General features: G+C 42.1%; 1 protein-coding gene and 1 long non-coding RNA gene across 4 annotated transcripts in view; both read left to right on the top strand.

Annotated features, from left to right (window-relative positions):
• LOC126984710 (putative protein TPRXL) overlaps positions 1 to 23,849 on the top strand; it is a 63,190-nt gene that overhangs the window by 36,677 nt on the left and 2,664 nt on the right. The window contains exon 4 of one of the 3 annotated variants that reach the window (XM_050838662.1): positions 9,128 to 11,293. The exons of the other annotated variants lie outside the window; for them this stretch is intronic. Coding sequence (XP_050694619.1) covers positions 9,128 to 9,251 — 124 coding nt within the window. The 3' untranslated portion in view covers positions 9,252 to 11,293. Of the gene's footprint in view, positions 1 to 9,127; positions 11,294 to 23,849 lie in introns of those variants that run through there. 3 annotated transcript variants of the gene reach the window in all.
• LOC126984711 (uncharacterized) lies at positions 12,593 to 15,266 on the top strand. The gene is made up of 3 exons (XR_007737484.1): positions 12,593 to 12,704; positions 13,789 to 13,850; positions 14,536 to 15,266. It is a non-coding gene; the product is annotated as an uncharacterized LOC126984711 (long non-coding RNA).

A 23,849-nucleotide genomic window follows, 5' to 3' on the forward strand; every position in this document is an offset into this window, starting at 1 on the left:
CGGGTGAGAGGGGAAAAACTGAGCCAGCTCGTTAAAGACCCACTGTGGACATACTAAAGCCGTCCTCCAAATAAAACCACAACAGACGTGTTGTATATCGACTACTTATCATGGAAGCAGGTCAAGACGGCCCCTGACCACGACGGCCCTCCGCGACGGTCCTCCCTCACTTTCAACATCTTCCTATATGCCCTCCTCTTCCTTGAACTTTTCCTACACTTCATTCACTTGTACATCCTCTCCTACCTCCATTGACACCTCCTTCATTGCCAGTCACCATTCTTCCATATTCCTCCTTGTATACCGCTGCTGATGCAATCTCATACAGGTCACCTTCTTCTCACCTTCCCTCCATCTATTCCCTTTTCTAAACTCCAACCTCACCCTAACCCTCAATTTAACCAATACTGCATAGGAAATATGATTTACAAAAGTAATATACTCAATTTTTTTAGTTTAGAGTTTAGTGAAAAAGAATTAGGTGATTGAAAATGACCAAAGAAGTGTGTTAGTGAAAAGAATTTTGTGATATATAACAAGGACCAAAGAAGTTTCTATTCCTATTATAGTGTATGCCTCGGTTTAACATTTCTTTGATAATGATAAAGGTACCTGAGATATTTATAACTTACTTTAATATAGTTTACTGGTATAGGTATATAATACTGGGAAAGGATACTGTGATTTTCCAAGGCCAAAGAACTTCTGTTCCTATTACATATTGTATTATAACATTGACCTAATTCTTTTGTATGATGTAGCAGCAGTAACAAAAGAAATGTTATAGTATTCTTTATATGTTGCCTTTCTTTTCACAAAATTAAGTGTAATAGATGATAAACATAGAAGCAATTCTTTTGAAAACATGGTAAACTTAACTACATAATATAAGGTAAATCTAAAGTAATCATGATAAAAATGTAAGGTAATTTTGTACAAAACAGGGTAATTTTCGACTTTATCTAAGGAAATCCCAGATTCAGGGTGTTGCAGCCCTGGCTCTCTTGTCCTGCCCTGAGCCTCACCTGCACCTCTTATAATATACACGCCAGGTAACTATACAGGTGTGCCGGGGAGGAGAGCACGTACGCCTTCCCCTCGCCTTTTTGTGGGGTCTGGCTGCTACGGCTTTGTTATTTGGTTTTGTGATTTACGTTGAAGATAGATTTTGTGTTTCATTTACCTATTTGTAGTCTAGTGGCCCGAGGTAAGCTCTAATAGTCCTGTCTCCATATCTACATTCATCCAGCCTTTCCTTCGTTTGGTGGACACTGCATGCTCGCCTCCACCACCTCTTCCTGCAAGCTGTTTCGTGTGTTAACACTTCTATGTGGAAAACTTACTTAAGTCACTCAAACAGGTTCCTTTATTAAGTTTCTTTCCGTGTCCTCTCAGCCCCTGCGTTCTCGTAGTAGAGAAGAGATCATCTTTATTCACCTCATCAAACTTATTTACCATTATACAGCCATGTCATTCCCTGCCATGCCAATCCCTGCCATGTCAATCCCTGCAATGTAAACCCCTTCCATGTCAATCCCTGCAATATAAACCCCTGCCATGTAAATTCCTACCATGTAAACCCCTGCCATGTAAACCCCTGCCATGTAAATTCCTACCACGTAAACCCCTGCCATGTAAACCCCTGCCATGTAAATTCCTACCACGTAAACCCCTGCCATGTAAACCCCTGCCATGTAAATTCCTACCACGTAAACCCCTGCCATGTAAACCCCTGCCATGTAAATTCCTACCACATAAACCCCTGCCATGTAAACCCCTGCCATGTAAATTCCTACCACATAAACCCCTGCCATGTAAATTCCTACCACGTAAACCCCTGCCATGTAAACCCCTGCCATGTAAATTCCTACCACGTAAACCCCTGCCATGTAAACCCCTGCCATGTAAACCCCTGCCATGTAAATTCCTACCACGTAAACCCCTGCCATGTAAATTCCTACCACGTAAACCCCTGCCATGTAAACCCCTGCCATGTAAATTCCTACCATGTAAACCCCTGCCATGTAAATTCCTACCATGTAAACCCCTGCCATGTAAATCCCTCCCACGTTGACTCCTGCCATGTAAACTCACAGCCATTTAACCCTCCTTACTTCAGCTTTACCTTGCATGATGAAGTGGGTGAGGATTGACTGATGTAACCCCCTGCCATGTAAATCCACTGCCATGTAAACTCCTGCCATGTAAATCCACTACCATGCAAACTCCTGCCATGTAAAGCTCTGGGTGTTAGGCTAGTCACTCTTTCTCATTCCCGTGGCTTGACGCTCTGACCCACAAGACTGCCACACCACACATAGTCTAAATTAACCCTTTAACCCGGTAGGTGCGGGGATCATGTTTCGTAATGGTCCCTCTAAGCGAGAAAAATGAGAAAAAAATCATCACTCACACAAACCATTTCATAATATGTATCAAAGCATTTGTGATCAGTTTATGTATCATCTATTTTGGGGGGGTTAAATCATGGCACAAATTTGGCCCATCGCTGGTACATGGTAAAGCCACAAATTTGGCCCGTCGCTGCTACCGGGTTGACTGTGGATTTCCTACAGTCAGACCTCACCAAGCTACAGGAATGGAACAAAAAGTGGCTGCTACAATTCAATGAAGAAAAATGTAAAGTCATGTACCTTGGGAGGGGATATCCAGCATACCAATACCACATGGGAAACACTCCACTATCCACCACAGAAGCAGAGAAAGCCCTGGGAGTGTATGTTACCAGGCTACCAGTGAGGGGATATCCAGCATACCAATACCACATGGGAAACACTCCACTATCCACCACAGAGGCAGAGAAAGCCCTGGGAGTGTATGTTACCAGGCTACCAGTGAAGGGATATCCAGCACACCAATACCACATGGGAAACACTCCACTATCCACCACAGAGGCAGAGAAAGACCTGGGAATGTGTGTTACCAGGCTACCAGTGAAGGTCAAATCCTTGCCAGTCACAGCGGATGGGTTAAGGGCTGGAAAAATAAGAAATAGAAAAGTTCCACTGGCAACATTTAATATATTGTTCTTTATGACAGTGTTTTGTGTCCACATGAGTTGGGTTCCAGATTTTCCCGCGGTGAGTACACGGTCACAATGTGTGTTGTATTTTGTAATTTTTTTACCCATTTCCAGGCAAGATAGCAGATATATATTTACTTCCATGAGTAAATAAGTATTTCAGGCACATGATATGATACATGACAATACGTGAGAATTGTTTTTTTGCCTTCTTATTGACCTAGATAAGGGTGATGTCAGATGATGAGATGAGATGTCTTTTTTTCCTTTTTTCTTTTGTGTTACAGTAAAGGAAGCAGCTCAAGGGCAAAAATATATGCAAACAGAAAGAGCCATTCTTATCTTAATGTTGTTTCTCTACATTTTTATAGATTATTGAATAGAATGTCTAGATGTTTTTTTACCAATAATGCATAACAGTGATGAACAGCAGTTTTGGGAAGGTAAATCCATGCACAGAGAGTAGGTCCAGAGGTAAGGTAGGCACAGTCCTGCACTGAGCTTGGCCTACCATCTGCTGGTGGTTGTCATGGAACTAAAAAAAAAAAAAAAAAAAAAAAAAAAACGCAGAATTCATCAAATAGTTTACTTTCCAAATTTTTTGTTAGTATTTAATAATCACATTTTTCTCATAGCTGCAGTATTAGTGACAATTGACTTGGAAGTAGTATTTGAAAACAGAGCAACACAAGAAAAGGGGAAATTAAAACATATATTTTCCCACATTAACAATCGTCACATTCTGTATGTTCTCTTAAAGTTACTCATCATGAATTTAATATTATAAGGTGCAAAAGATGTATGTATTATGATTGAAATTAGAAATATGAAATAAGTTTAACCCGGTAGCAGCAGGGATCATGATTCTTAATGGTCCCTCTAAGCGAGAAAAATGAGTAAAAATCACCCCTCACACAAACCATTTCATAATATATATCAAAGCATTTGTGATCAGTTTATGTATCATCTATTTTGGGGGGTTAAAATCATGGCACAAATTTGGCCCGTAGCTGCTACCAGGTTAACACTTTCTGCTGGGAGCATACAGTATGTTTGCAGCGGTGTAGACAACCTCTCACGCTCTTTATTGGAGACAGAGGAATGCATCGTGTGTGAGGCAGCGGCGTGCCAGCCAGAGAAATGTTGAGTGGCAAAATCTTCAACACCTTCCACCACTACTAGTAAGAAGTTGAAAGCACGGCACCATTGTTTGACTTGTTTGGCTTTTCTTTTCTTTTACGTAGGAAATATTTGCCCATGAGTCCGCATTGATTCATACTGGGCATTTTTCCTCTAACCACGTTGGCGGTATGCGCAACAGGCAACTCTAAAGGCGGACACACACTATACGATGCGGCCAAACAAGAAACGCGAGAATTTCCCTAGATTTGGGGAAATTCTTGCTTGCGCTAGGGTAATTCTTGATCGCCAGATGGAGCCTTAAGCATACCGCGCCACACCTCATTAGGCCTATGGTGATGATAATTTCCTGAATTTCCTATGGGTAACTCTGGCGGGTGGGGGTGGATATAGAGTTCACGAGGTTACTGTTGTGTTATGCTGCACCACAAAACATTTGAAAGCATCATTGTAGGATAAATAAGAACTTTCTGGTATGAAAACATCATCGTCATCATTAGAAACAAGTGAAACGATGCCATTGATCAATATTTTATAGCGAAAAAAGACGTTTTAAGAATTCGGTTGCATGCTGTGACGCTGAGTAGCTAGGGAAATGTTCCTAATGAATGCGTGTTGTCCTTGATGAGTGACAATATGAGAAATTGTGTTGGTTCATCTTCTCGTATGGACAAGAAAGAGCACTCTGGCGGATCATGATAGGGAGATGGAAAAGTCTCAAGATATCGATGACGCACATCACACACAACCAAGGTCAGTTGCCCATATCCACAACGTAAACAAACCAGCCGCCCTGTATTCACATCTTTTGACCTGTTACGCTTTGTACCGCTTCTTTGGTCCTCCTTCTCATGGTGCCGTTTGCAAAAGTAAGGGCTGATGTGGCTGTGCAGCTGTCACTCAAATTATGGACTTGTTGCTACAGTTAATTGGAAGGAAGAAGCTGTTGTGGGTACGATCATGGCTTCAAAGACGAGAGGACAGGAGTGTTTACCCAAACCAACAACTCTCTCCTGGTTTGCTGTGTGGGCAACGGCGGTTGCTCCTTGCTTCAAGATGGCGCCACTATAAACATTCGCCTGCGTCAGAACGGGCTGGGCCGACCATCAGGCCCCACCAGGAAGAAGCCTTGGGCCGACCATCAGGCCCCACCAGGAAGAAGCCTTGGGCCGACCATCAGGATCCACCGGGAAGAAGCCTTGGGCCGACCATCAGGCCCCACCAGGAAGAAGCCTTGGGCCGACCATCAGGATCCACCAGGAAGAAGCCTTGGGCCGACCATCAGGATCCACCAGGAAGAAGCCTTGGGCCGACCATCAGGATCCACCAGGAAGAAGCCTTGGGCCGACCATCAGGCCCCACCAGGAAGAAGCCTTGGGCCGACCATCAGGATCCACCAGGAAGAAGCCTTGGGCCGACCATCAGGCCCCACCAGGAAGAAGCCTTGGGCCGACCATCAGGCCCCACCAGGAAGAAGCCTTGGGCCGACCATCAGGCCCCACCAGGAAGAAGCCTTGGGCCGACCATCAGGATCCACCGGGAAGAAGCCTACCGGCGCAATAGGCCGCGATGTAAAAGAAAAAAAAAAAAAAAAAAAAAAGGTTGGAGGAAAACAACATGTAAAATGTTTTTTATGTTAATAGTTTTTGGGATAAGGGACACGTTAATGGAATTCCCATTAATTTAAATGTGGAAGTTCATTTTTGTTTACGAGTGTTTTGATTTACCGTTTACCGTTGATGAGGTTTCAGGCCCTGCCCCGCCGCTGATGCAGCGCTCTACGAGGGCCGTCAACAATTATAACGTTAGCCTCAGTAATAGTCTTCGATGCACTTATTCTCAAACATCGTAGTGAGTGAGTGAGTGTCTTAATTGCTTTCACGAATAATATCACATTAGTTCAGTTTTCATGTCTAATATTTTCCTTATAGTATCACAATTAAATATCCAGCGATTATTTCCAACACACTGAACATTCATCACACACAATTTATCATTGAGTACAGACATTGATTAATAGCCATGATTGGTCATGTTACGAATTCTCTCAATTTCAGTCTGGAGAACTACACAACACTGGTCGTTGGCTGAGTGGTTGATTTCAGGCTTCTTGTACCTCACACAATTCATGCATTTCTTCTCAGCCATGGTGCACTCCTGTGATTTATGATTGCCACCGCATTTGAAACAATTTGGGGCGTCTCCATTGGTCTTGGCAGCACAGTTGGCCTCAAGATGGCTGTATCTCTGACAATGATAGCATATAATTGCATGGTATCTGTCTCTCACTGTGTATATTCCCCATTTTAATTTTAACTTGTTGTGATTCTTGTGAATCAGCTCTTACAGTTGGATCGCTCCTCAGAATGTAGTGCATCGTGCCGGCAGCTGCAGGCTTACTAAAAACCAGCTCAATCTTATCCTCAACACCCTCAATTGTGTGTAAGAACTCATTGCGGTCTAAGATGGTCTCTTTTATTTTTTCCTTGGTCTCCTCTTTATGTACATTGCATATCATGATCTTTGGTTTCATCTTTCCCACACTCTTGGTATTAATTTGCTCAACAGACTCCAGTTTTTGAGCAGCCTCATCCCTTGTATTCTCATTATCAAAGTTCATGACAATATTACCTCCATTAGTGAATCATGAATCAGTTATTTGAATGCCATTCAATGCCTGGGAGACTGCATCCTTCATTTCTGTTGCCTTCTTTCCTGTGTAGAAGAAGCCTTCACGACCAGAATATTCTTCTTGACTTTCCTGTCTTTCTTCGCCACCTCGGCCCAACTCAGCGCCTTAATTGTCAGCAGCAAGGGCGTCAGCAACTGACCCCAGGCCCTCCTACATCCTCTCAGCCCTTGATTCAACTTCATCTTTTACCACAGATATTTCTTTAGATAATTCTTGCTTGAATTCATCCAATTTCTCCACAGTTTTGATAGCCAGAGATGCTTTATGGAGGCATGGGTTGCAAATCCAATTAATTTTAGGTATATTCTCCTGCTTAATTCCAGACAGATGAGCACACGTCACATGACACCATTTAGGGCACAGACAGCATCCAATCCACTTATCGCCTGTGGGATACCTACAAACGTAACAAAAGTCCCCCATGCCCCTGGCTCCGCCAGCCATGTCGACACAGCACTTTAGGGAGCTAGGTGTAACACATCCGCTCTGCACGATGACTCACTCACTACTCCAACAAAAGTCTGGAACGAATTAAACTCGTAAACCGAGGTATGACTGTACCTGGAAATTATACGTAGCCACCTCGCATGAGGTTGACACTTACATTATGTGTTGTATTTTTGTCTCTGAACACAGTGCAGTAATGAATAGCTCCTGGAAAATTTAAGGCAAATATGCAGGAGGAGCAGGTATGTTTTTTCAAGTTGACAGGCTGTCTGTTATGTATTGTTACTGCCCGAGTGTGTTGAGGTGAATATTCAGCTGCTCCTGCATGATCACAGAGCAATAGTTCTTACCTTGTTGAGTGCCAATAGGTTACTGTCTTGGGGGGGTCAGGGTGTGTGAAGCCCCTGTTTTGAGGTGGGGAGGTAGAGGGGGCAAAGCCTCCCCGTTATGGGTTGGGTTAGTTGAGAAATAGTTCTTGTCCTATTAAGCAGCGATAGGTTACTTTTGGCAGGGTGGGGCGCGCTGTGGGGAATATTAATCCAACATATTTACCAAGAAAGTTAACTTTTTATAGTCTTAAGTGAAAATATCCACAAGCTCCTCCCACTAGGGTGGAGCCATTTCTCCCCGCCGAGGAACGATATTGGCGTTCTGGTATTGAGGGTGGAGTTGTGAGGTCCTCAGCTAATTCAACGAGAAATCAGGCTTCATTTCTTTCACCCTTAGGTTACTCTGGTCGACTTGAAGGTATGGTCATGGTCAGATCTAATCCCTCAAGAGATAAGAATACCCCACTCTCTCTCTCTCTCTCTCTCTCTCTCTCTCTCTCTCTCTCTCTCTCACGTGATATTTAAAGAAACAAAATGAGAAACATGCATATATGTATTCAGGTAAATTTACAAATAAATATATATACAAATGACCAAGGCAGGCCAAGAGAGCGACTGAGAGAGAGAGAGAGAGTCATGTTTAATTTCATTTCATGGGATTTGCTACCCTTTCCATCTAATGGTCAGAAAAGTCAAATTTAGTGTGGACATCAGTATTTTGTACATCCTTTGAACCGAGCATGGTCAGCCACTTACCAATAAGGAAAGTTGTGGGCTCCACCAGCTTCAAGTAGTGGGAGGGGCTTGTGGACGTTTTCGTATGACAGACTATACTGGTTTGTGCAGAAAACTATCTCCTCACCAAAAAACTTCCTATTTTGCTCCTGAAAGAATAGTCTTGTCTTGAAAATAACACGCCTAATTATGCTGCAAAATTACCAGTTTAAAAAACTTCAATACAATGACGTATCAAGGATTATGAACTTGAGCGCAGCGCAGCACACCCTCCCTCGCTGACTGATCGTTTGGAACCTTCATGAGTTAACATTGGAAATTGAAAAAGTCAACCTTTTAATGGTTTTCAGAAGAAAAATATCTCCATAAGATAAACATTATATTTTGCCAAGAAATAGTCAGTTTTTCAAAATTGGTGGGCTGCAGTAATGTCCATAGTTCCCCTTCAGTTTGGTAAATATCCATAGCTTCAGTGGTCTCACAATGGGGTATGTAACTTTTCTGGTAGGTTTTGATGTGTTTTTATTCAGCATGCTAACTGTGGAAAGCATCAGTTTCCTGAACCTGCTTCTCCCTTTAAAGAAAATCGTGATTTCTGTGGAAAAATAATGCTATTTAATAGGAAACACATCAATACTTGCCAAAAGTTTAGCAGTTTTGTCCCCACAATAAGCATAACTAAGTAAACAAACAATAAGCCCTCACTATACTTGTCAGCTTCACCTGTACCTCTATCTGTAGGTCCCTGGACCTTCCTGCAGCAAAGGCCACAGCTCCACCTGTACCTGTCCCTCTGAGTCCCTGGACCTTCCTGCAACACTCCCTGCAGCAAAGGCCACAGCTCCACCTGTACCTGTCCCTCTGAGTCCCTGGACCTTCCTGCAACACTCCCTGCAGCAAAGGCCACAGCTCCACCTGTACCTGTCCCTCTGAGTCCCTGGACCTTCCTGCAACACTCCCTGCAGCAAAGGCCACAGCTCTACCTGTACCTGTCCCTCTGGGTCCCTGGACCTTCCTGCAACACTCCCTGCAGCAGGTGTGCTGGCAGGAGGCTACAGGGCTAGACAACAAGTGTGCTGGCAGGAAACTGCAAGGCTGGACAGCACCAAGACCAGTTAACTGACTCCCTGCAGCAGATGTGCCAGCAAGAGGCTGCGGGGCTGGACAGCAGCATGAGTAGCCAGGACAAGCAGGAGCAGACTGCTGCAGGGGGCAGGAGGGTCAGTGGTCATCAGATGAAGCAGCTGTCTACTGGCACCTCCAGCAACAAAGGAGAGAGGAAGTTTGTGTGTCTGGAGTGTGGAAAAGAATTCACCACAAGGGGAGGCCTCAGATATCACACCTTTACACACACTGGTGTGAAGAACTATGAATGTAAGGAATATGGGAAAACATTTATTAGGAAGAGTCAACTTGATACACACACCCTTACACACACTGGTGTGAAAAACTATGAATGTAAGGAATGTGGGAAAAATTTCGTTAGGAAGAGTACCCTTGATATACACACCCTTAGACACACTGGTGTGAAGAACTTTGAATGTAAAGAATGTGGGAAAAAATTCATCCAGAAGTGTATCCTTGATACACACACCCTTACACACACTGGTGTGAAGAACTATGAATGTAAGGAATGTGGGAAAAAGTTCAGCCTGAAGGGTAACCTTGAAGCACACACACTTACACACACCGGTGTAAAGAACTTTGAATGTAAGAAATGTGGGAAAAAATTCATTAGGAAGAGTCACCTTGATACACACACCCTTACACACACTGGTGTCAAGAACTATGAATGTAAGGAATGTGGGAAAAAGTTCAGCCTGAAGCGTAACCTTGAAGCACACACCCTTACACACACTGGTGTAAAGAACTTTGAATGTAAGAAATGTGGGAAAAAATTCATTAGGAAGAGTCACCTTGATACACACACCCTTACACACACTGGTGTCAAGAACTATGAATGTAAGGAATGTGGGAAAAAATTCATCCAGAAGATTCACCTTGATTTACACACCCTTACACACACTGGTGTTAAGAACTATGAGTGTAAGGAATGTGGGGAACGATGCACCACAAAACAGGGTCTTAAATATCACAGCCTTATGCACACTGGTGTAAAAAACTATGAATGTAAGGAATGTGGGAAAAAGTTCATCATAAAGTTTCACCTTGATAGACACACTCTTACACACACTGGTGTAAAGAACTATGAATGTCAAGAGTGTGGAAAAAAGTTTGGACGCAAGAGTAACCTTAAAAGCCACAGCCGTACCCACACTGGTGTAAGAAACTATGAATCCCAAGAATGTGGGGATGAATTTATCCAGAAGAGTCAACTTGCTACACACACCCTTACACACTCGGGTGTAAAGAGTCATGAGTGTGAAGAGTGCGGGAAGAGATTCAGTATGGCTTCATACCTTAACCGACACTTGTACAAGCATATATACGACCATAGAGAGTTGAAGTGCGATGTTTGTGGTCAGTTCTTCAAGACAAAGCCTGAAATTAGAAGACACATGAAGACCCACTTCAGGGATGTGTCTTCCTAAGCTGTGATCTTGTAATGTCTCACGGCTCTTCTCCCCGGCACTGGGTCACCCTCCATGTATTACTGTGTCTGTCCTCTCCATCTGGCCGTCACCCTAGTGCCCAGTGACCGTCTTGGCTCATTATTTACTATTTTTCCATTTTTCCATGCTCGCTCCTCCATCCCCACCACTGTCACATCCCATCAAGTGTCCTTGCAGATTCACGGCTCCTCCTTAGAGAGTAACACTTCCCATTACCTCCATTTGCTTTGACCATCTTGACACAACTTACATACAGCTTCATGGACCAAATGCTGACCCCTTAATTGTGTTGTACTCTGGTATTCTGAAAAAATACATAACAATTACATTTCCAGTTGCTCTGTTTTTTATCCTCACTTGTCTTGAAGATTGACTCAAAGTTAGTGTTTTGAAACCATCTTATCAAATTTACTTTCATACTGTGAATGTTTCTGGCACACGACCAACACGTGAATATGCAGACATTGGCACAAGGCGCTGAATTACCTGTACTATATATGTGTTGTTTGCAGACTCAGCAAATACATGAGACTGTTCAGATTGAAAAGAACTCTCTCTCTCTCTCTCTCTCTCTCTCTCTCTCTCTCTCTCTCTCTCTCTCTCTCTCTCTCTCTCTCTCTCTCTCTCTCTCTCTCTCTCTCTCTCTCTCTCTCTCTCTCTCTCTCTCTCTCATCACTGACAACCTCGATCCCTCCTTCAGCAACAACTTTGAACGTGTCATGTCCCTCGCCAAGCGGCCAAGGCTGTCCTGCTGCTGCTGATGATGATGATGTCATTTGGGAGAGTTCAGTTCAGTTCAGAGTGTCGAATGGAAGACGCTATTAGTATCAAGAGTGTTGGAAAGATGAAACCAAAGATCATGATATGCAATGTTCATAAAGAGGAGACCAAGGAAAAAGTAAAGGAGGCCATCTTGGACCGCAATGACTTCTTACACACAATTCAGGGTGGGGAGAATAAAATTGAGCTGATTTTTAGTAAGCCTGCAGCCGGCACACGCGCGGATCCACGGTAAAGAGTTTGGGGGCCCGATGCCAGGGGCGGTATACACAAACGTTCTTAGCATCGCTAAGTGCACTTAACGGCAAAGAATCGTTAAGTTTTCTACTTAAAATGGCGCTGGGCCGCTTAGCGCTGAAGCTGGAGCACTTAGCGGGCGGAAAATTTAAGGCGGGGAAGGGGCTCCCTTAGCACCGTTAAAAATGCATAAGTATTGCAACATGGTGGATTACAGCGGGATGAAAGGCATCACCTCCTAATATATCTGCCTCGTCTAGACGAATTGGAGGCGTGTAATGATTTGAAACTCATCCTGAAATATCTTTGGACTGTGCTGACCGTGCTGAGATGAGTGGTTCGGCGAGGCGGACCTTGGAAACACCTACATGGCCATCACGACTGAAGTGGTGTTCGCTGACAGGCAAAATGCAGGTGCAACCTTCACAGACTGACAGAGATTGAGTGATAACAGACACTGGAGACCCTCCAAGCGATGGCTGGTGAGCGCCTGCCACCATCCACAGGCTGTCACACAAGGAGCCCTGGGAGTAACCTTGCTGGAAGCCCCGCGGGCCGCAGTGTGTGGCTGGCGTTATACAGCCCCCAGCCATAGCCTGGAGGGCATCCAGTGTCTGTTATCACTCACCTTAGGTAGTCTGTGAAGGTCCAGTCATCACTGGCGCACGTGTATCTTACCTGTGATCAACACCGGCAGCCACAGACTCCTGCCCAAGGAACGAACACAGGTGAGCCAATATTTTACCTCGCCAGACTTATCCTTTATAATATTCAACTCTTTTAACCCAACACACCTGTTAATCTTGTGACTGACTTCAACAAACGTTTCCCACCAATCTTACCAAACCTTAAACAATACCTATTTGGGTCACTAGTGTCTGTTATTTAATTTTTACTTGACTAACCTCCCAGCAGTGATAAACCAAACCTAACCTGGGTAAATTTATCATTGACATATAGTTATTTCAACTTAATCTGTTATTTAAGATAGCCAGTTTTAACCAAATCAACAATTATTTAGAAAAGTTGATATTTTCAACCTAACTTAAATGTCAGAAGTGTCCTAACAAAATTACCTTCCTTTGCTTATTTTTAGTAACCAAACCAAATCAATTTGACGTACCGGTAGCTCTTAAACCGAACTTGCTCTAGTACTCAAGCTTGCATCACTTATGACTTTTTTCCTTTAATCCTAAATCAACTTGTTTAGAAACCTTGCTCTGACATACCTAACTTAATATAAGTTCACCTCTCCTAACTCAGATAAATTTCCGATTTGTGTTACTGACTATTTTTTAAACAAACATTTTGATTTTGGACGTAAATTTTTTACCAAACTAACTATCATTCAGAATGTTGCCTTATTTTAACTTAACAAAAAATTATAAACGTCACCAAACCTCATTGATCCTACTTAACGAGCAGTAGCTATCCTTTCTGTAAAATACCTCCCAGGAATCCCTGGGTGTTGCAAAATGATACTAATACCCATGCTAGCTAGCATTGTAGTATTGTTTAATTTGTTTTGGTCATGTCTTTTTTTTCACATTTGAAATTAATTAGTTCACAGTATATTATGGCTTTTGTTATTTGCAGCTTCCTTTCTTATGAAGATTTAAAAGTGAATTTTATGATTATTCTTAGTCTTACTCCCAAATAGCTATTAAAGTCAATCAACAATGCTAAAATCTTTTTGAACAAAAAAAATTGCAAATTGGTCCATGAGTCAAGAGTTTTGACTTCTGGACAAGTATAGATATAGATATAGGGCAGGTACCAAAGCATTTCTAATTGTAATGTATCTATTTGCAGTGATCGTGATGACATTGACAACAACGAGCAAGTCCTCCTAGACCTAGAGTGACCTCAAGCTGGTATTCGCCACATAACATTATTGTTTAATCATTTAGTTTTTGTCATCCAGCATCAAGCAATCATTCCCATGCAAGAATATAATGCACAATATAAGCAACTTCAATTGCTAGAAAATAAGACAATGTTGCCAGCCCATATAGTGTGCACTGTGCAGTAAATAACTCATGTAGATAATGCCTGTTATTTTATCACATACTTATGTTGATGCAATGTCTTTTAGTTCTTGCTTCGGGTATATTAATTACTAATCCATTCTTATTTCTCCGACGGCCATTTCCTGTGTTGATACGTCAATCAGTTCAGTACTTTTATTTTCTTAGCTTGTGTTTTGCAGTTCTTTGCCAATTAAATCACTGGACACATCTTAATAAATATCACAGATTTAATTATCATATATCAGTCCCATAAGTTTATTTCAGATGCTCTTAAAACAACATCTGCCCATTCATAGTCCAACTTAACCTGGTAGCAGCAACAGGCCAAATTTGTGGCTTTACCCTGTACCAGCGATGGGCCACATTTTTGCCATGATATAAACCCCCAAAAATAGATGATGCATAAACTGATCACAAATGTGTTGATATATATTATGAAATGGTTTGCGTGAGTGATGATTTTTTCTCATTTTTCTTGCTCGGAGGGTATATATTATGTTGTTTATTTGAACTTGTACTCATATTTCAGGGCCAAACATGATGTGGAAGAAGAAATCAGTTGTCTCCATCAGTCGGGTTTGTGCCATGGCAGCTTTCTCCAGCTGTCCGGCAGAGGTCCAGTCCATGCCATGGAGAAATTCAGCCCCCAACAATGAGATGGCATGCCAGAGATGGATCCGCAGCTTCTCCTCCAATCAATCAATCCTTGCAATGCCTTTTCTCTTTTCTCTCCTTCTGTACCACCATGCTTACACATAACTGATCCAAGGTACTGAAACTCATTACCCTCCTCCATTTCTTCACCATTCAAAATTATTTGGCATTCTTTTTCACATTCAATGCCCACTCTATATGGGCATACAAACTCTACAACCTCCCTTCTACTCCGCTCACAAACCATCACTTTACTTTTGTTGACATTTACTTTCAACTTTCTCCTTTTACATACACTATCAAAAACACTGACCAAATTTTGTAAGTCACTTTCATTTTCTGCATTGAGCACCGTGTCATCAGCATACATTTTTACTTCAATTTCGCCAACTTTGCCCTTCATTTCTCATAACACCATCCATATAAATATTGAACAACCACGATGACATGACACACCCCTTCCTTAGCCCACTTTCATCTCAAAATGTTCACTTGTTTCTCCAGTAATTTTGACACATGCAGATGCATCCTCATAGAAAGACTTTATTGCATAAAGCAGTTTTCCTCCCACACCATATATCTTTAAGATGTCCCACAATGCCAGCCAATCGACTCTGTCATAAACTTTCTTTAGAATAACTAGATCCATGAAGGCAGCATAGTATTTTTTTCCTTTTGCTAATATTTTTCTAATAAAACACCATCCTGAAGGAAAATATCTGATCCACACATCCTCTTCCCTTCCTGAAGTCTCCTTGTTCTCCACTGATTTTCTCTTCTGTAAGTCTTTGCGCAGTCTCAATTAGGACTTTTCCATATACCTTTCCAGGTAGCCTACACTCAGCAGACTTATACCCCTACAACTCCCACCTCCCCTCTCCTGCCCTTCCCCTTGTAAACTGGGACCATGATGGCTTTTGTCAAGTCTGCTGGGACCTCCCCCCCCCTTCCCAGGCCACTTCACATATCTTGACCATTCATATAGTAACTTCATCTCCACACTTCAACATTTCTGCTGTGATTCCTCTCAATTCATTCATCATCATCATCTCATCGACGCCTGCTCTTAGGAGCTCCCACCAGGGGATGGCCACGGCAGAAGTTTCCATCTTTCTCTATCCGGACACTCCCTCCTTGCCTGCTCAAAGTTTCTCAAGGATCTCTCATCCTTCTCCCTAACGTACTCCTGCACCCTATCTCTCCATTTCACTGGAGGTCGTCCTCTAACATTCCCTCCCTCAATCTCACATACACCCTTCTGGTCATCTTACTCTCCTCCATTCGCTCCATGTGGCCAAACCACTTTAAAGTCACTTATTCCCTTCACCCCCGTGACACATTCCAAAACGCTCATACACACTTTCATTACTTATTCCATCCATTCTAGTCACACCACAAGCACTCCTCAAATAACTCATTTCCACTGCCTGCACTCTAGACCTCTGACTTTCATTCAAGGCCCATGTTTCACTTGCATATGTGAGGGTTGGTACTATTATTGTATTTTCAACTGATAACTGATCCAAGGTACTTAAACTCATTGACCTCCTCCATTTCTTCACCATTCAGAATTATTTTGCATTCTTTTTCACATTCAGTTCCCACTCTATATGGGCATACAAAATCTACAACTTCACTTCTACTCCCCTCACAAACCATCACTTTACTTTTGTTGACATTTACTTTCAGCTTTCTCCTTTTACAGACGCTATGAAAATCACTGACCAAGTTTTGTAAGTCACTTTAATTTTCTGCAATGAGCACTGTGTCATCAGTAAACAGGATTGAATTCAGCACCCACTGCCTTCCCTCAGCGTACATTTTTACTCCAACTTTGCCCTTTATTTCTCTCATGACACCATCCATATAAATATTGAACAATCATGGTGACATGACACGCCCCTGCCTTAATCCCACCTTTATCTCAAAATGTTCACTTGTTTCTCCACCAATTTTGACACATGCAGATGCATCCTCATAGAAAGACTTTATTGCACTAAACAGTTTTCCTCCTACACCATAAATCTTTAAAACATCCCACAATGCAATCCAATCGAATCTGTCATAAGCTTTTTCTAAGTCCATGAAGGCAGCGTATAGTTTCTTTCCTTTTGCTATTATTTTTTCTACTACCATCCTGAAGGAAAATATCTGATTGATTCCATCAGTTCCTGCTGCTTTTCCATTTTTTAATCTTTTTAATGCCTGATTTACTTCTTCATATGTTATACTTCTTTCTTTATATACTCCTCCTCTACCTCCGCTCAAAACTGTTGCTGTAACAGCTGCTGGACGTCCATCATCAAAACTCATTAAGTTTTTGAAATATTCTCTCCATGTCTCTTTCACAGCTTCCCCGTCTTTGAACATCTTTCCACTCTCACCCATAACTTCATTAATTTTCCTTGGGGAGATATTATTGGGGTGATGCTTTTCTTTCGTTTTTTACTTCTTTCCAATATGATTTCCTGTTCCCTTTATATTTTTCACTTAGTCTTTTCCAAAGTCTTCACCAACTCTCTTCTTACTTTCTTTTATTGCTTGTTTTAATTTCATTTTGCATTCTCTATATTTCTTTTTCCTTTCCCTTTTTACTTGCTCAACCACATTTCTTTCTTAAGTTTTCTTAAAAAAGTTCCCTTTTCTCTCTTACTATCCTCCTTATCTCTTCTGTCCACCATGAATTTCCTTTTCTTTTTCCATCTCTCATCATTTTCATCCCTACCACTTTTTTGTTGTAGTTAACACTACTTCTTTAAATGTTCTAAAAACTTTTTCAGTATCTGTACTTTCCCATTTTTCACTTAAGGCATCTGCCATTTCACGTTATACTCATCTTTTATTTCTTTTTTCCTGTAACTTTTCTATCTTCAGTATTTCCTTTTTTACTTCACCTTTCTTTTCAAACACCCACTTTTGCAAGATGGTCAGAGCCATCGAACATCCCGCTTACTACCTTCGCGTCACAGATATCCTTTCTCAGTCTTCCATCTACTGCCACATTATCAATCAATCCTTTCTGCTCATAATCATTCCCCCTCCTCCATGTGTATATGTGGATATAGGCAAAAGTAATAAAGCCCCACACATCAGAAGTTGTATTGCTTTGCCTAGGTTATGCAGATGATGTAGTATTAGTGGAAGGATTTTGCCTGATCCTAAATGACTTTGGTATGGAATGGAAACTTATCTTTAAACATAATAATGGAAATTCACACCAGCAGTAGGACAGTGGGTGCTGGGAAACAATATCTTAGAGGTAATAGAAACACATGGTTATTTAGCATTTGAGATAAGCAAGGAGGCCATAGGAGAAAGCACAAAGAAAACTGAATGAAGCCAAGGTAAGGAAAATGACGTGTGTTAATATCAGCGGTAGAGAAGGGAAATTAGCCAGTATGAATATGGAAGTTGCTTTTGGATGGGGAAGGTAGTAACCCCACAGCTATCTTGTATGGGTCAGCAAAACTAACACTTAAGATGTCGGGAGATTAGAAGTCATTCAAGACCAGTTGGCATGATAGTGTTCACATGCTCTCAGGAAATGGGGCGGAGCTTCTGAGAAAGGTTAACAAAGGGGAAGCTGAGTTTCAAAGAGAGGAAATGAGTGAACACTGGTGGGCCAAATTAATATAACACTGGAAATTCAAGACAATCCCCTTTGGAAAAAGGAAATATACAGAGAGGGAAAGCATATGATGACACTGGAGCAGAGTGAAACAATGTGAATGGGAGACCTGTCAAAGATAGTTGAGAAAAGTGGCCTCTGTGAATGGAGAAGTACCTATACCTATCTATAGTACATCAGATAGGTGTAGAAGCTCGGGAAACATTAGAACATTTTATAATAGTACTAATGATTGTGTGCCTTGACCCACTGAGGCAAAGATATACCAGAGTAACCTGACTGAAAGTTGATATATATAAAAATAAATAAACAAGAAAGTCACTGAACACACGAGTCTGAAATTATGGTAGCCATCTCACGTGAGGCTAGTGCATTATGTGTTGTATGTTGGTCTCTGAATACAGTACACTGACAAACAGCTTGAATATTGAAGAAACTTCAAACTATTGAGGAGTGTGAATTAACGCATCTTAGCACATTGCATTTTGGGGGTAGAGGGGTCAGGTTAGGTTGGTCATAGGCTAGGTATAGTTAGGTTTGGGCAGGTCTGGTTAGATTTAGTTTGTTTTTGACTTGTCTACTTTTATTATTTGGTAATTCCGTGTGATACGCTTCGCGCTACGCCTTTGTTGTCACCGGCGGCTGAGGAGACGACGGGCAGTAATATACATATTTTACCAAAACACATAAAAGAATAGTGGATGTACACCGGAAACATGAAAAGATGCACCTTTATAACGATCATAGGCAATAAAGACCACAAGAGGAAGAAGAAGAAGGCTCGTTTATGTCGATCATTTACTCCATTGATGTGTCTATTGTTTCCAAACAAGCTTTTGTGTACAGATAGATAACGTGTTGAATTCATTATAGCTATTTCATCTTTGCATAATATGTACTGTGGTAGCTATATACAATGCTTTTGCAAGTTGTCGTTTTGCTATGCGATGCACTTCATACCGGTATTTTGCTCAAAAAATACTTAGCTTAGAGTCCGCTAAGGGGAATTCTAAGTAATACTTAAGGGCCTATGCTTAGCTAAAAGTTGTTAAGTGCAAGGCTTAGTATTATTCTTAGAATATTTGTGTATACGGCCCCTGGATTTTTGCAGGTGTAAGGGGCATTAGCATTACCGGTTCGCCATTCTCGACGGTCCTGCTCGTGAATAACTGGTGCACTGACCTGAATCAGTGGGCATAATGACCCTGGACTTGGCGCCAAAGCATTCCAGGGCGGCCAGTGTTCCAGTGTTCCTCTTCGGATCCGAATGAGGCGGCCGATTCCTCTGAGAAAAAGCATTGTTATAGCCGCAGCGCACTTTTGAGCTAGTTTTTTCTGCATCCGCTCAACTATTTTGGGGCAGTTTTTACATCTTTTTTTTTTTTGGGGGGGGGGGCGGGGGGAACTCTAGAACAACCTTCCTTCATCTGCATTTCCTCCTGCCAATGACTTGACCTCTTTACCACATTTACTATCCTTTCCTCATCCTCCCTCATCTTCATCCCACACTTTCCTTCCTTCCTTCCTTCACTTCTTCCTTCCGTCCTTCCCTCGCTTTTTGCTTCCTTCCTTCCTTTCTTCCATGTTAACTATCCTTTCCTCATCCTCCCTCATCTTCATCCCACAACCAATGGATATTTGACTTTTATTTGTGATACTGTGAAAAGGAAAGATATACTGTGACTATGAGGATGCCAAGTTTATTAAAAGGATGTCAGTAGACTATTCAACGGTAAACAGTAAACGGTAAAGATCGAGGACCGTGGCTAAAAGTACTCAGCCCAGCGATCGAGCCCTCTGCCCATCCACGCCAGACACAAAGCAGACAATTTTTTTACAGTAAAGGAGACAGCTCAAGGGCAAAAGAGAAAAATAAAATAAGAAAATAAAATAAAAGCCTGCTAATTGCTGCTCCTATAAAAGAGAGTAGTAAAGAAAGTGGAGAGGTGTCTTGATACTCTCCTCTTGAAGGAGATTGATCGATTGATAGTTTATTGGGTAAAGATTCGTATTAGGTCCGTGCCAGTATCTCATAATCTACTTTATGAAACATCACTATCTCTTCATATATCTTTTCTACAAACCTTCAACAGTCATGGAAACGCTTTGAAAATCCAATTCAAGGACTTTTTTTTTACTCTTGCAAATAGGGGATAATGTTTACGAAAGCGCGTCGCCTCCTCTGCTGGCCGCGGCGACGCTGCAGCCGCCGCAGCCGTAAAATAGCTTGCAGAGGGCTTCTCCAACCGAACTTTACGACCTACTAACGGGGGGGCTGCGCCCCCCTCCACCCCCCTTCTAACTACGCCCCCCCTGGACCCCCCCCCTCATGTATATGTGACTTATTTCAGCGAGGAGGTATTTCTCGCAACACCGGCTGCAGCGTCGCCGCGGCCAGCAGAGGAGGCGACGCGCTTTCGTAAACATTATCCCCTATTTTCAAGAGTAAAAAAAAAGTCCTTGAATTGGATTTTCAAAGCGTTTCCATGACTGTTGAAGGTTTGTAGAAAAGATATATGAAGAGATACTGATGTTTCATAAGGTAGATAATGAGATACTGGCACGGACCTAAAACGAATCTTAACCGTTTATCGTTACAAGTAAAACAACAAAGGAGAAGGGAGGAGCATGCCATCCCAACCCCCAGGCAGTAATTAAAGAGGTCAAGTTATTGGCAGGAGGAAATGCAGATGAAAGATAATATGTTTTCATCGAATGGAACAAGCTGCCACCTCTGTACAAAAAAATATTATTGCTAAGGATGGTTTTAAGGAGTCAACAAAGTCACAGTTCATGTATACTGTCTTCCAAGAAAGCAACAAATTAACCAATCAATCAACCAATCAACTGGACCTCCCGAGAGTGAGACTGGCCAACGCGCAGGCCCCGAGCGCGCCAAATCCAGCCTTAGAGGAGGAGGAAGGAGCTCTCCTGTCCTGCCCTGAGCCTCACCTGCACCTCTTATAATATACACGCCAGGTAACTATACAGGTGTGCCGGGGAGGAGAGCACGTACGCCTTCCCATCGCCTTTTTGTGGGGTCTGGCTGCTACGGCTTTGTTTTTTGGTTTTGTGATTTACGTTGAAGATAGATTTTGTGTTTCATTTACCTATTTGTAGTCTAATGGCCCGAGGTAAGCTCTTATAGTCCTGTCTCCATATCTACATTCATCCAGCCTTTCCCTCGTTTGGTGGACACTGCATGCTCGCCTCCACCACCTCTTCCTGCAAGCTGTTCCGTGTGTTAACACTTCTATGTGGAAAACTTACTTAAGTCACTCAAACAGGTTCCTTTATTAAGTTTCTTTCCGTGTCCTCTCAGCCCCTGCGTTCTCGTAGTAGAGAAGAGATCATCTTTATTCACCTCATCAAACTTATTTACCATTATACAGCCATGTCATTCCCTGCCATGTCATTCCCTGCCATGTAAATCCACTGCCATGTAAACTCCTGCCATGTAAATCCACTGCCATGTAAACTCCTGCCATGTAAATCCACTACCATGCAAACTCCTGCCATGTAAATCCACTGCCATGTAAACTCCTGCCATGTAAATCCACTACCATGCAAACTCCTGCCATGTAAATCCACTACCATGCAAACTCCTGCCATGTAAAGCTCTGGGTGTTAGGCTAGGATGTCCCTCCTTGACGGCCCTACACTTGCCTTTAGTGATAGGTATAGATGCGTGGGAGTCAGTGCTCATAAAGGGTGCCTCATCTCAGCCTGTCCCATATTTTTTTTATTTATTTATTTATTTATTATTTTTTTACAGCAAAGGAGACGGCTCAAGGGCAACAGAAAGAGTGCAGTGAAAAATAAGCCTGCTATGCAAAAATCTTACTGGTCATATTCAATACAGCAAGAGGTTTGATACATTCTGAATTAATCTGGTAACTTTCTTTCACAAATTGCTTATTTTCCCCTTTCCCTAACCTAACCTAACCTAACCCTGAATGACGAAGGCAACTATACAAAAATGGGCGTCATGTTGAAAAATTTATGTAGACAAAAACCTGGAAATCGCTAAAAATGACTTAGGTGATTATTTTATGAGGGTGACGATTATTATTACCTAAGTATATGTGACAAGATCTTTGCTATGAGACAGGTAAGAACTGTCTGGCTGGAGGATGTCTTGGGACCATATTACAAGTCAAATCCAAGAAGTTTCTGGTCCCTACAGAATTATTCATCCTGAACTCTATAGGAACCCGAAACTTCTCGAATTTGTCTTGTAATACAGCCCTTAGACCAAAATCATACCACAGTGTTATGTAGACCATTTTCATCAGCTGTAGACTAACCTAACCCGCACACACAGGGTCATGGTGCGCACACGAGCCGAGGGGACAGTGAAGGTGGCGGCCGCAAAGGCACCAAGGAAGGTGTTCAGCTCTTCTTCCTCTGGTGGCTCCTCTTCCTCCTCCACCTCCTCCTCCTCCACCACTCCTTCTAAAGGCTCAAAGTAAGTATCCAGATTTTGTATTTAAAGGAAAAAAGCAGTCCTTCTCTCTTGACAGCTTTCACACGTGTTCATTTAGAGTGGCTGTTTTTGGGTTGTGCCTCGGGGCTTAAGACGGGGCTCTAACCGCCTCACTCTTTCTCATTCCCGTGGCTTGACGCTCTGACCCACAAGACTGCCACACCACACATAGTCTAAATTAACCCTTTAACCCGGTAGGTGCGGGGATCATGTTTCGTAATGGTCCCTCTAAGCGAGAAAAATGAGAAAAAAATCATCACTCACACAAACCATTTCATAATATATATCAAAGCATTTGTGATCAGTTTATGTATCATCTATTTTAGGGGGTTTAAATCATGGCACAAATTTGGCCCATCGCTGGTACATGGTAAAGCCACAAATTTGGCCCGTCGCTGCTACCGGGTTGACTGTGGATTTCCTAGAGTCAGACCTCACCAAGCTACAGGAATGGAACAAAAAGTGGCTGCTTCAATTCAATGAAGAAAAATGTAAAGTCATGTACCTTGGGAGGGGAAATCCAGCATACCAATACCACATGGGAAACACTCCACTATCCACCACAGAGGCAGAGAAAGCCCTGAGAGTGTATGTTACCAGGCTACCAGTGAAGGGATATCCAGCACACCAATACCACATGGGAAACACTCCACTATCCACCACAGAGGCAGAGAAAGACCTGGGAATGTGTGTTACCAGGCTACCAGTGAAGGTCAAATCCGTGCCAATCACAGCGGATGGGTTAAGGGCTGGAAAAATAAGAAATAGAAAAGTCCCACTGGCAACATTTAATATATTATTCTTTATGACAGTGTTTTGTGTCCACATGAACGAGTTAACAGACTTGTGTGAAGCTGATAATAATTGTATGTTATTACTAAGTTCCAGTGATATATTTTAATCACAGGCCATATTTCCAGTTACCTAAATAATTTTATATTGTTTATTTATCTGTATGTCTTCATTAATGTGTATATTAACTTTCTTTTGAACCCACAATTATTTATTTGTTTATTTTATTTTTATTTTGTTATTATTATTTTTTTATTCCTTAGGACGAACACCTCCGCACTCT

This window comes from Eriocheir sinensis, chromosome 57, assembly GCF_024679095.1.
Source record: "Eriocheir sinensis breed Jianghai 21 chromosome 57, ASM2467909v1, whole genome shotgun sequence".
Lineage (NCBI taxonomy): Eukaryota > Metazoa > Arthropoda > Malacostraca > Decapoda > Varunidae > Eriocheir > Eriocheir sinensis.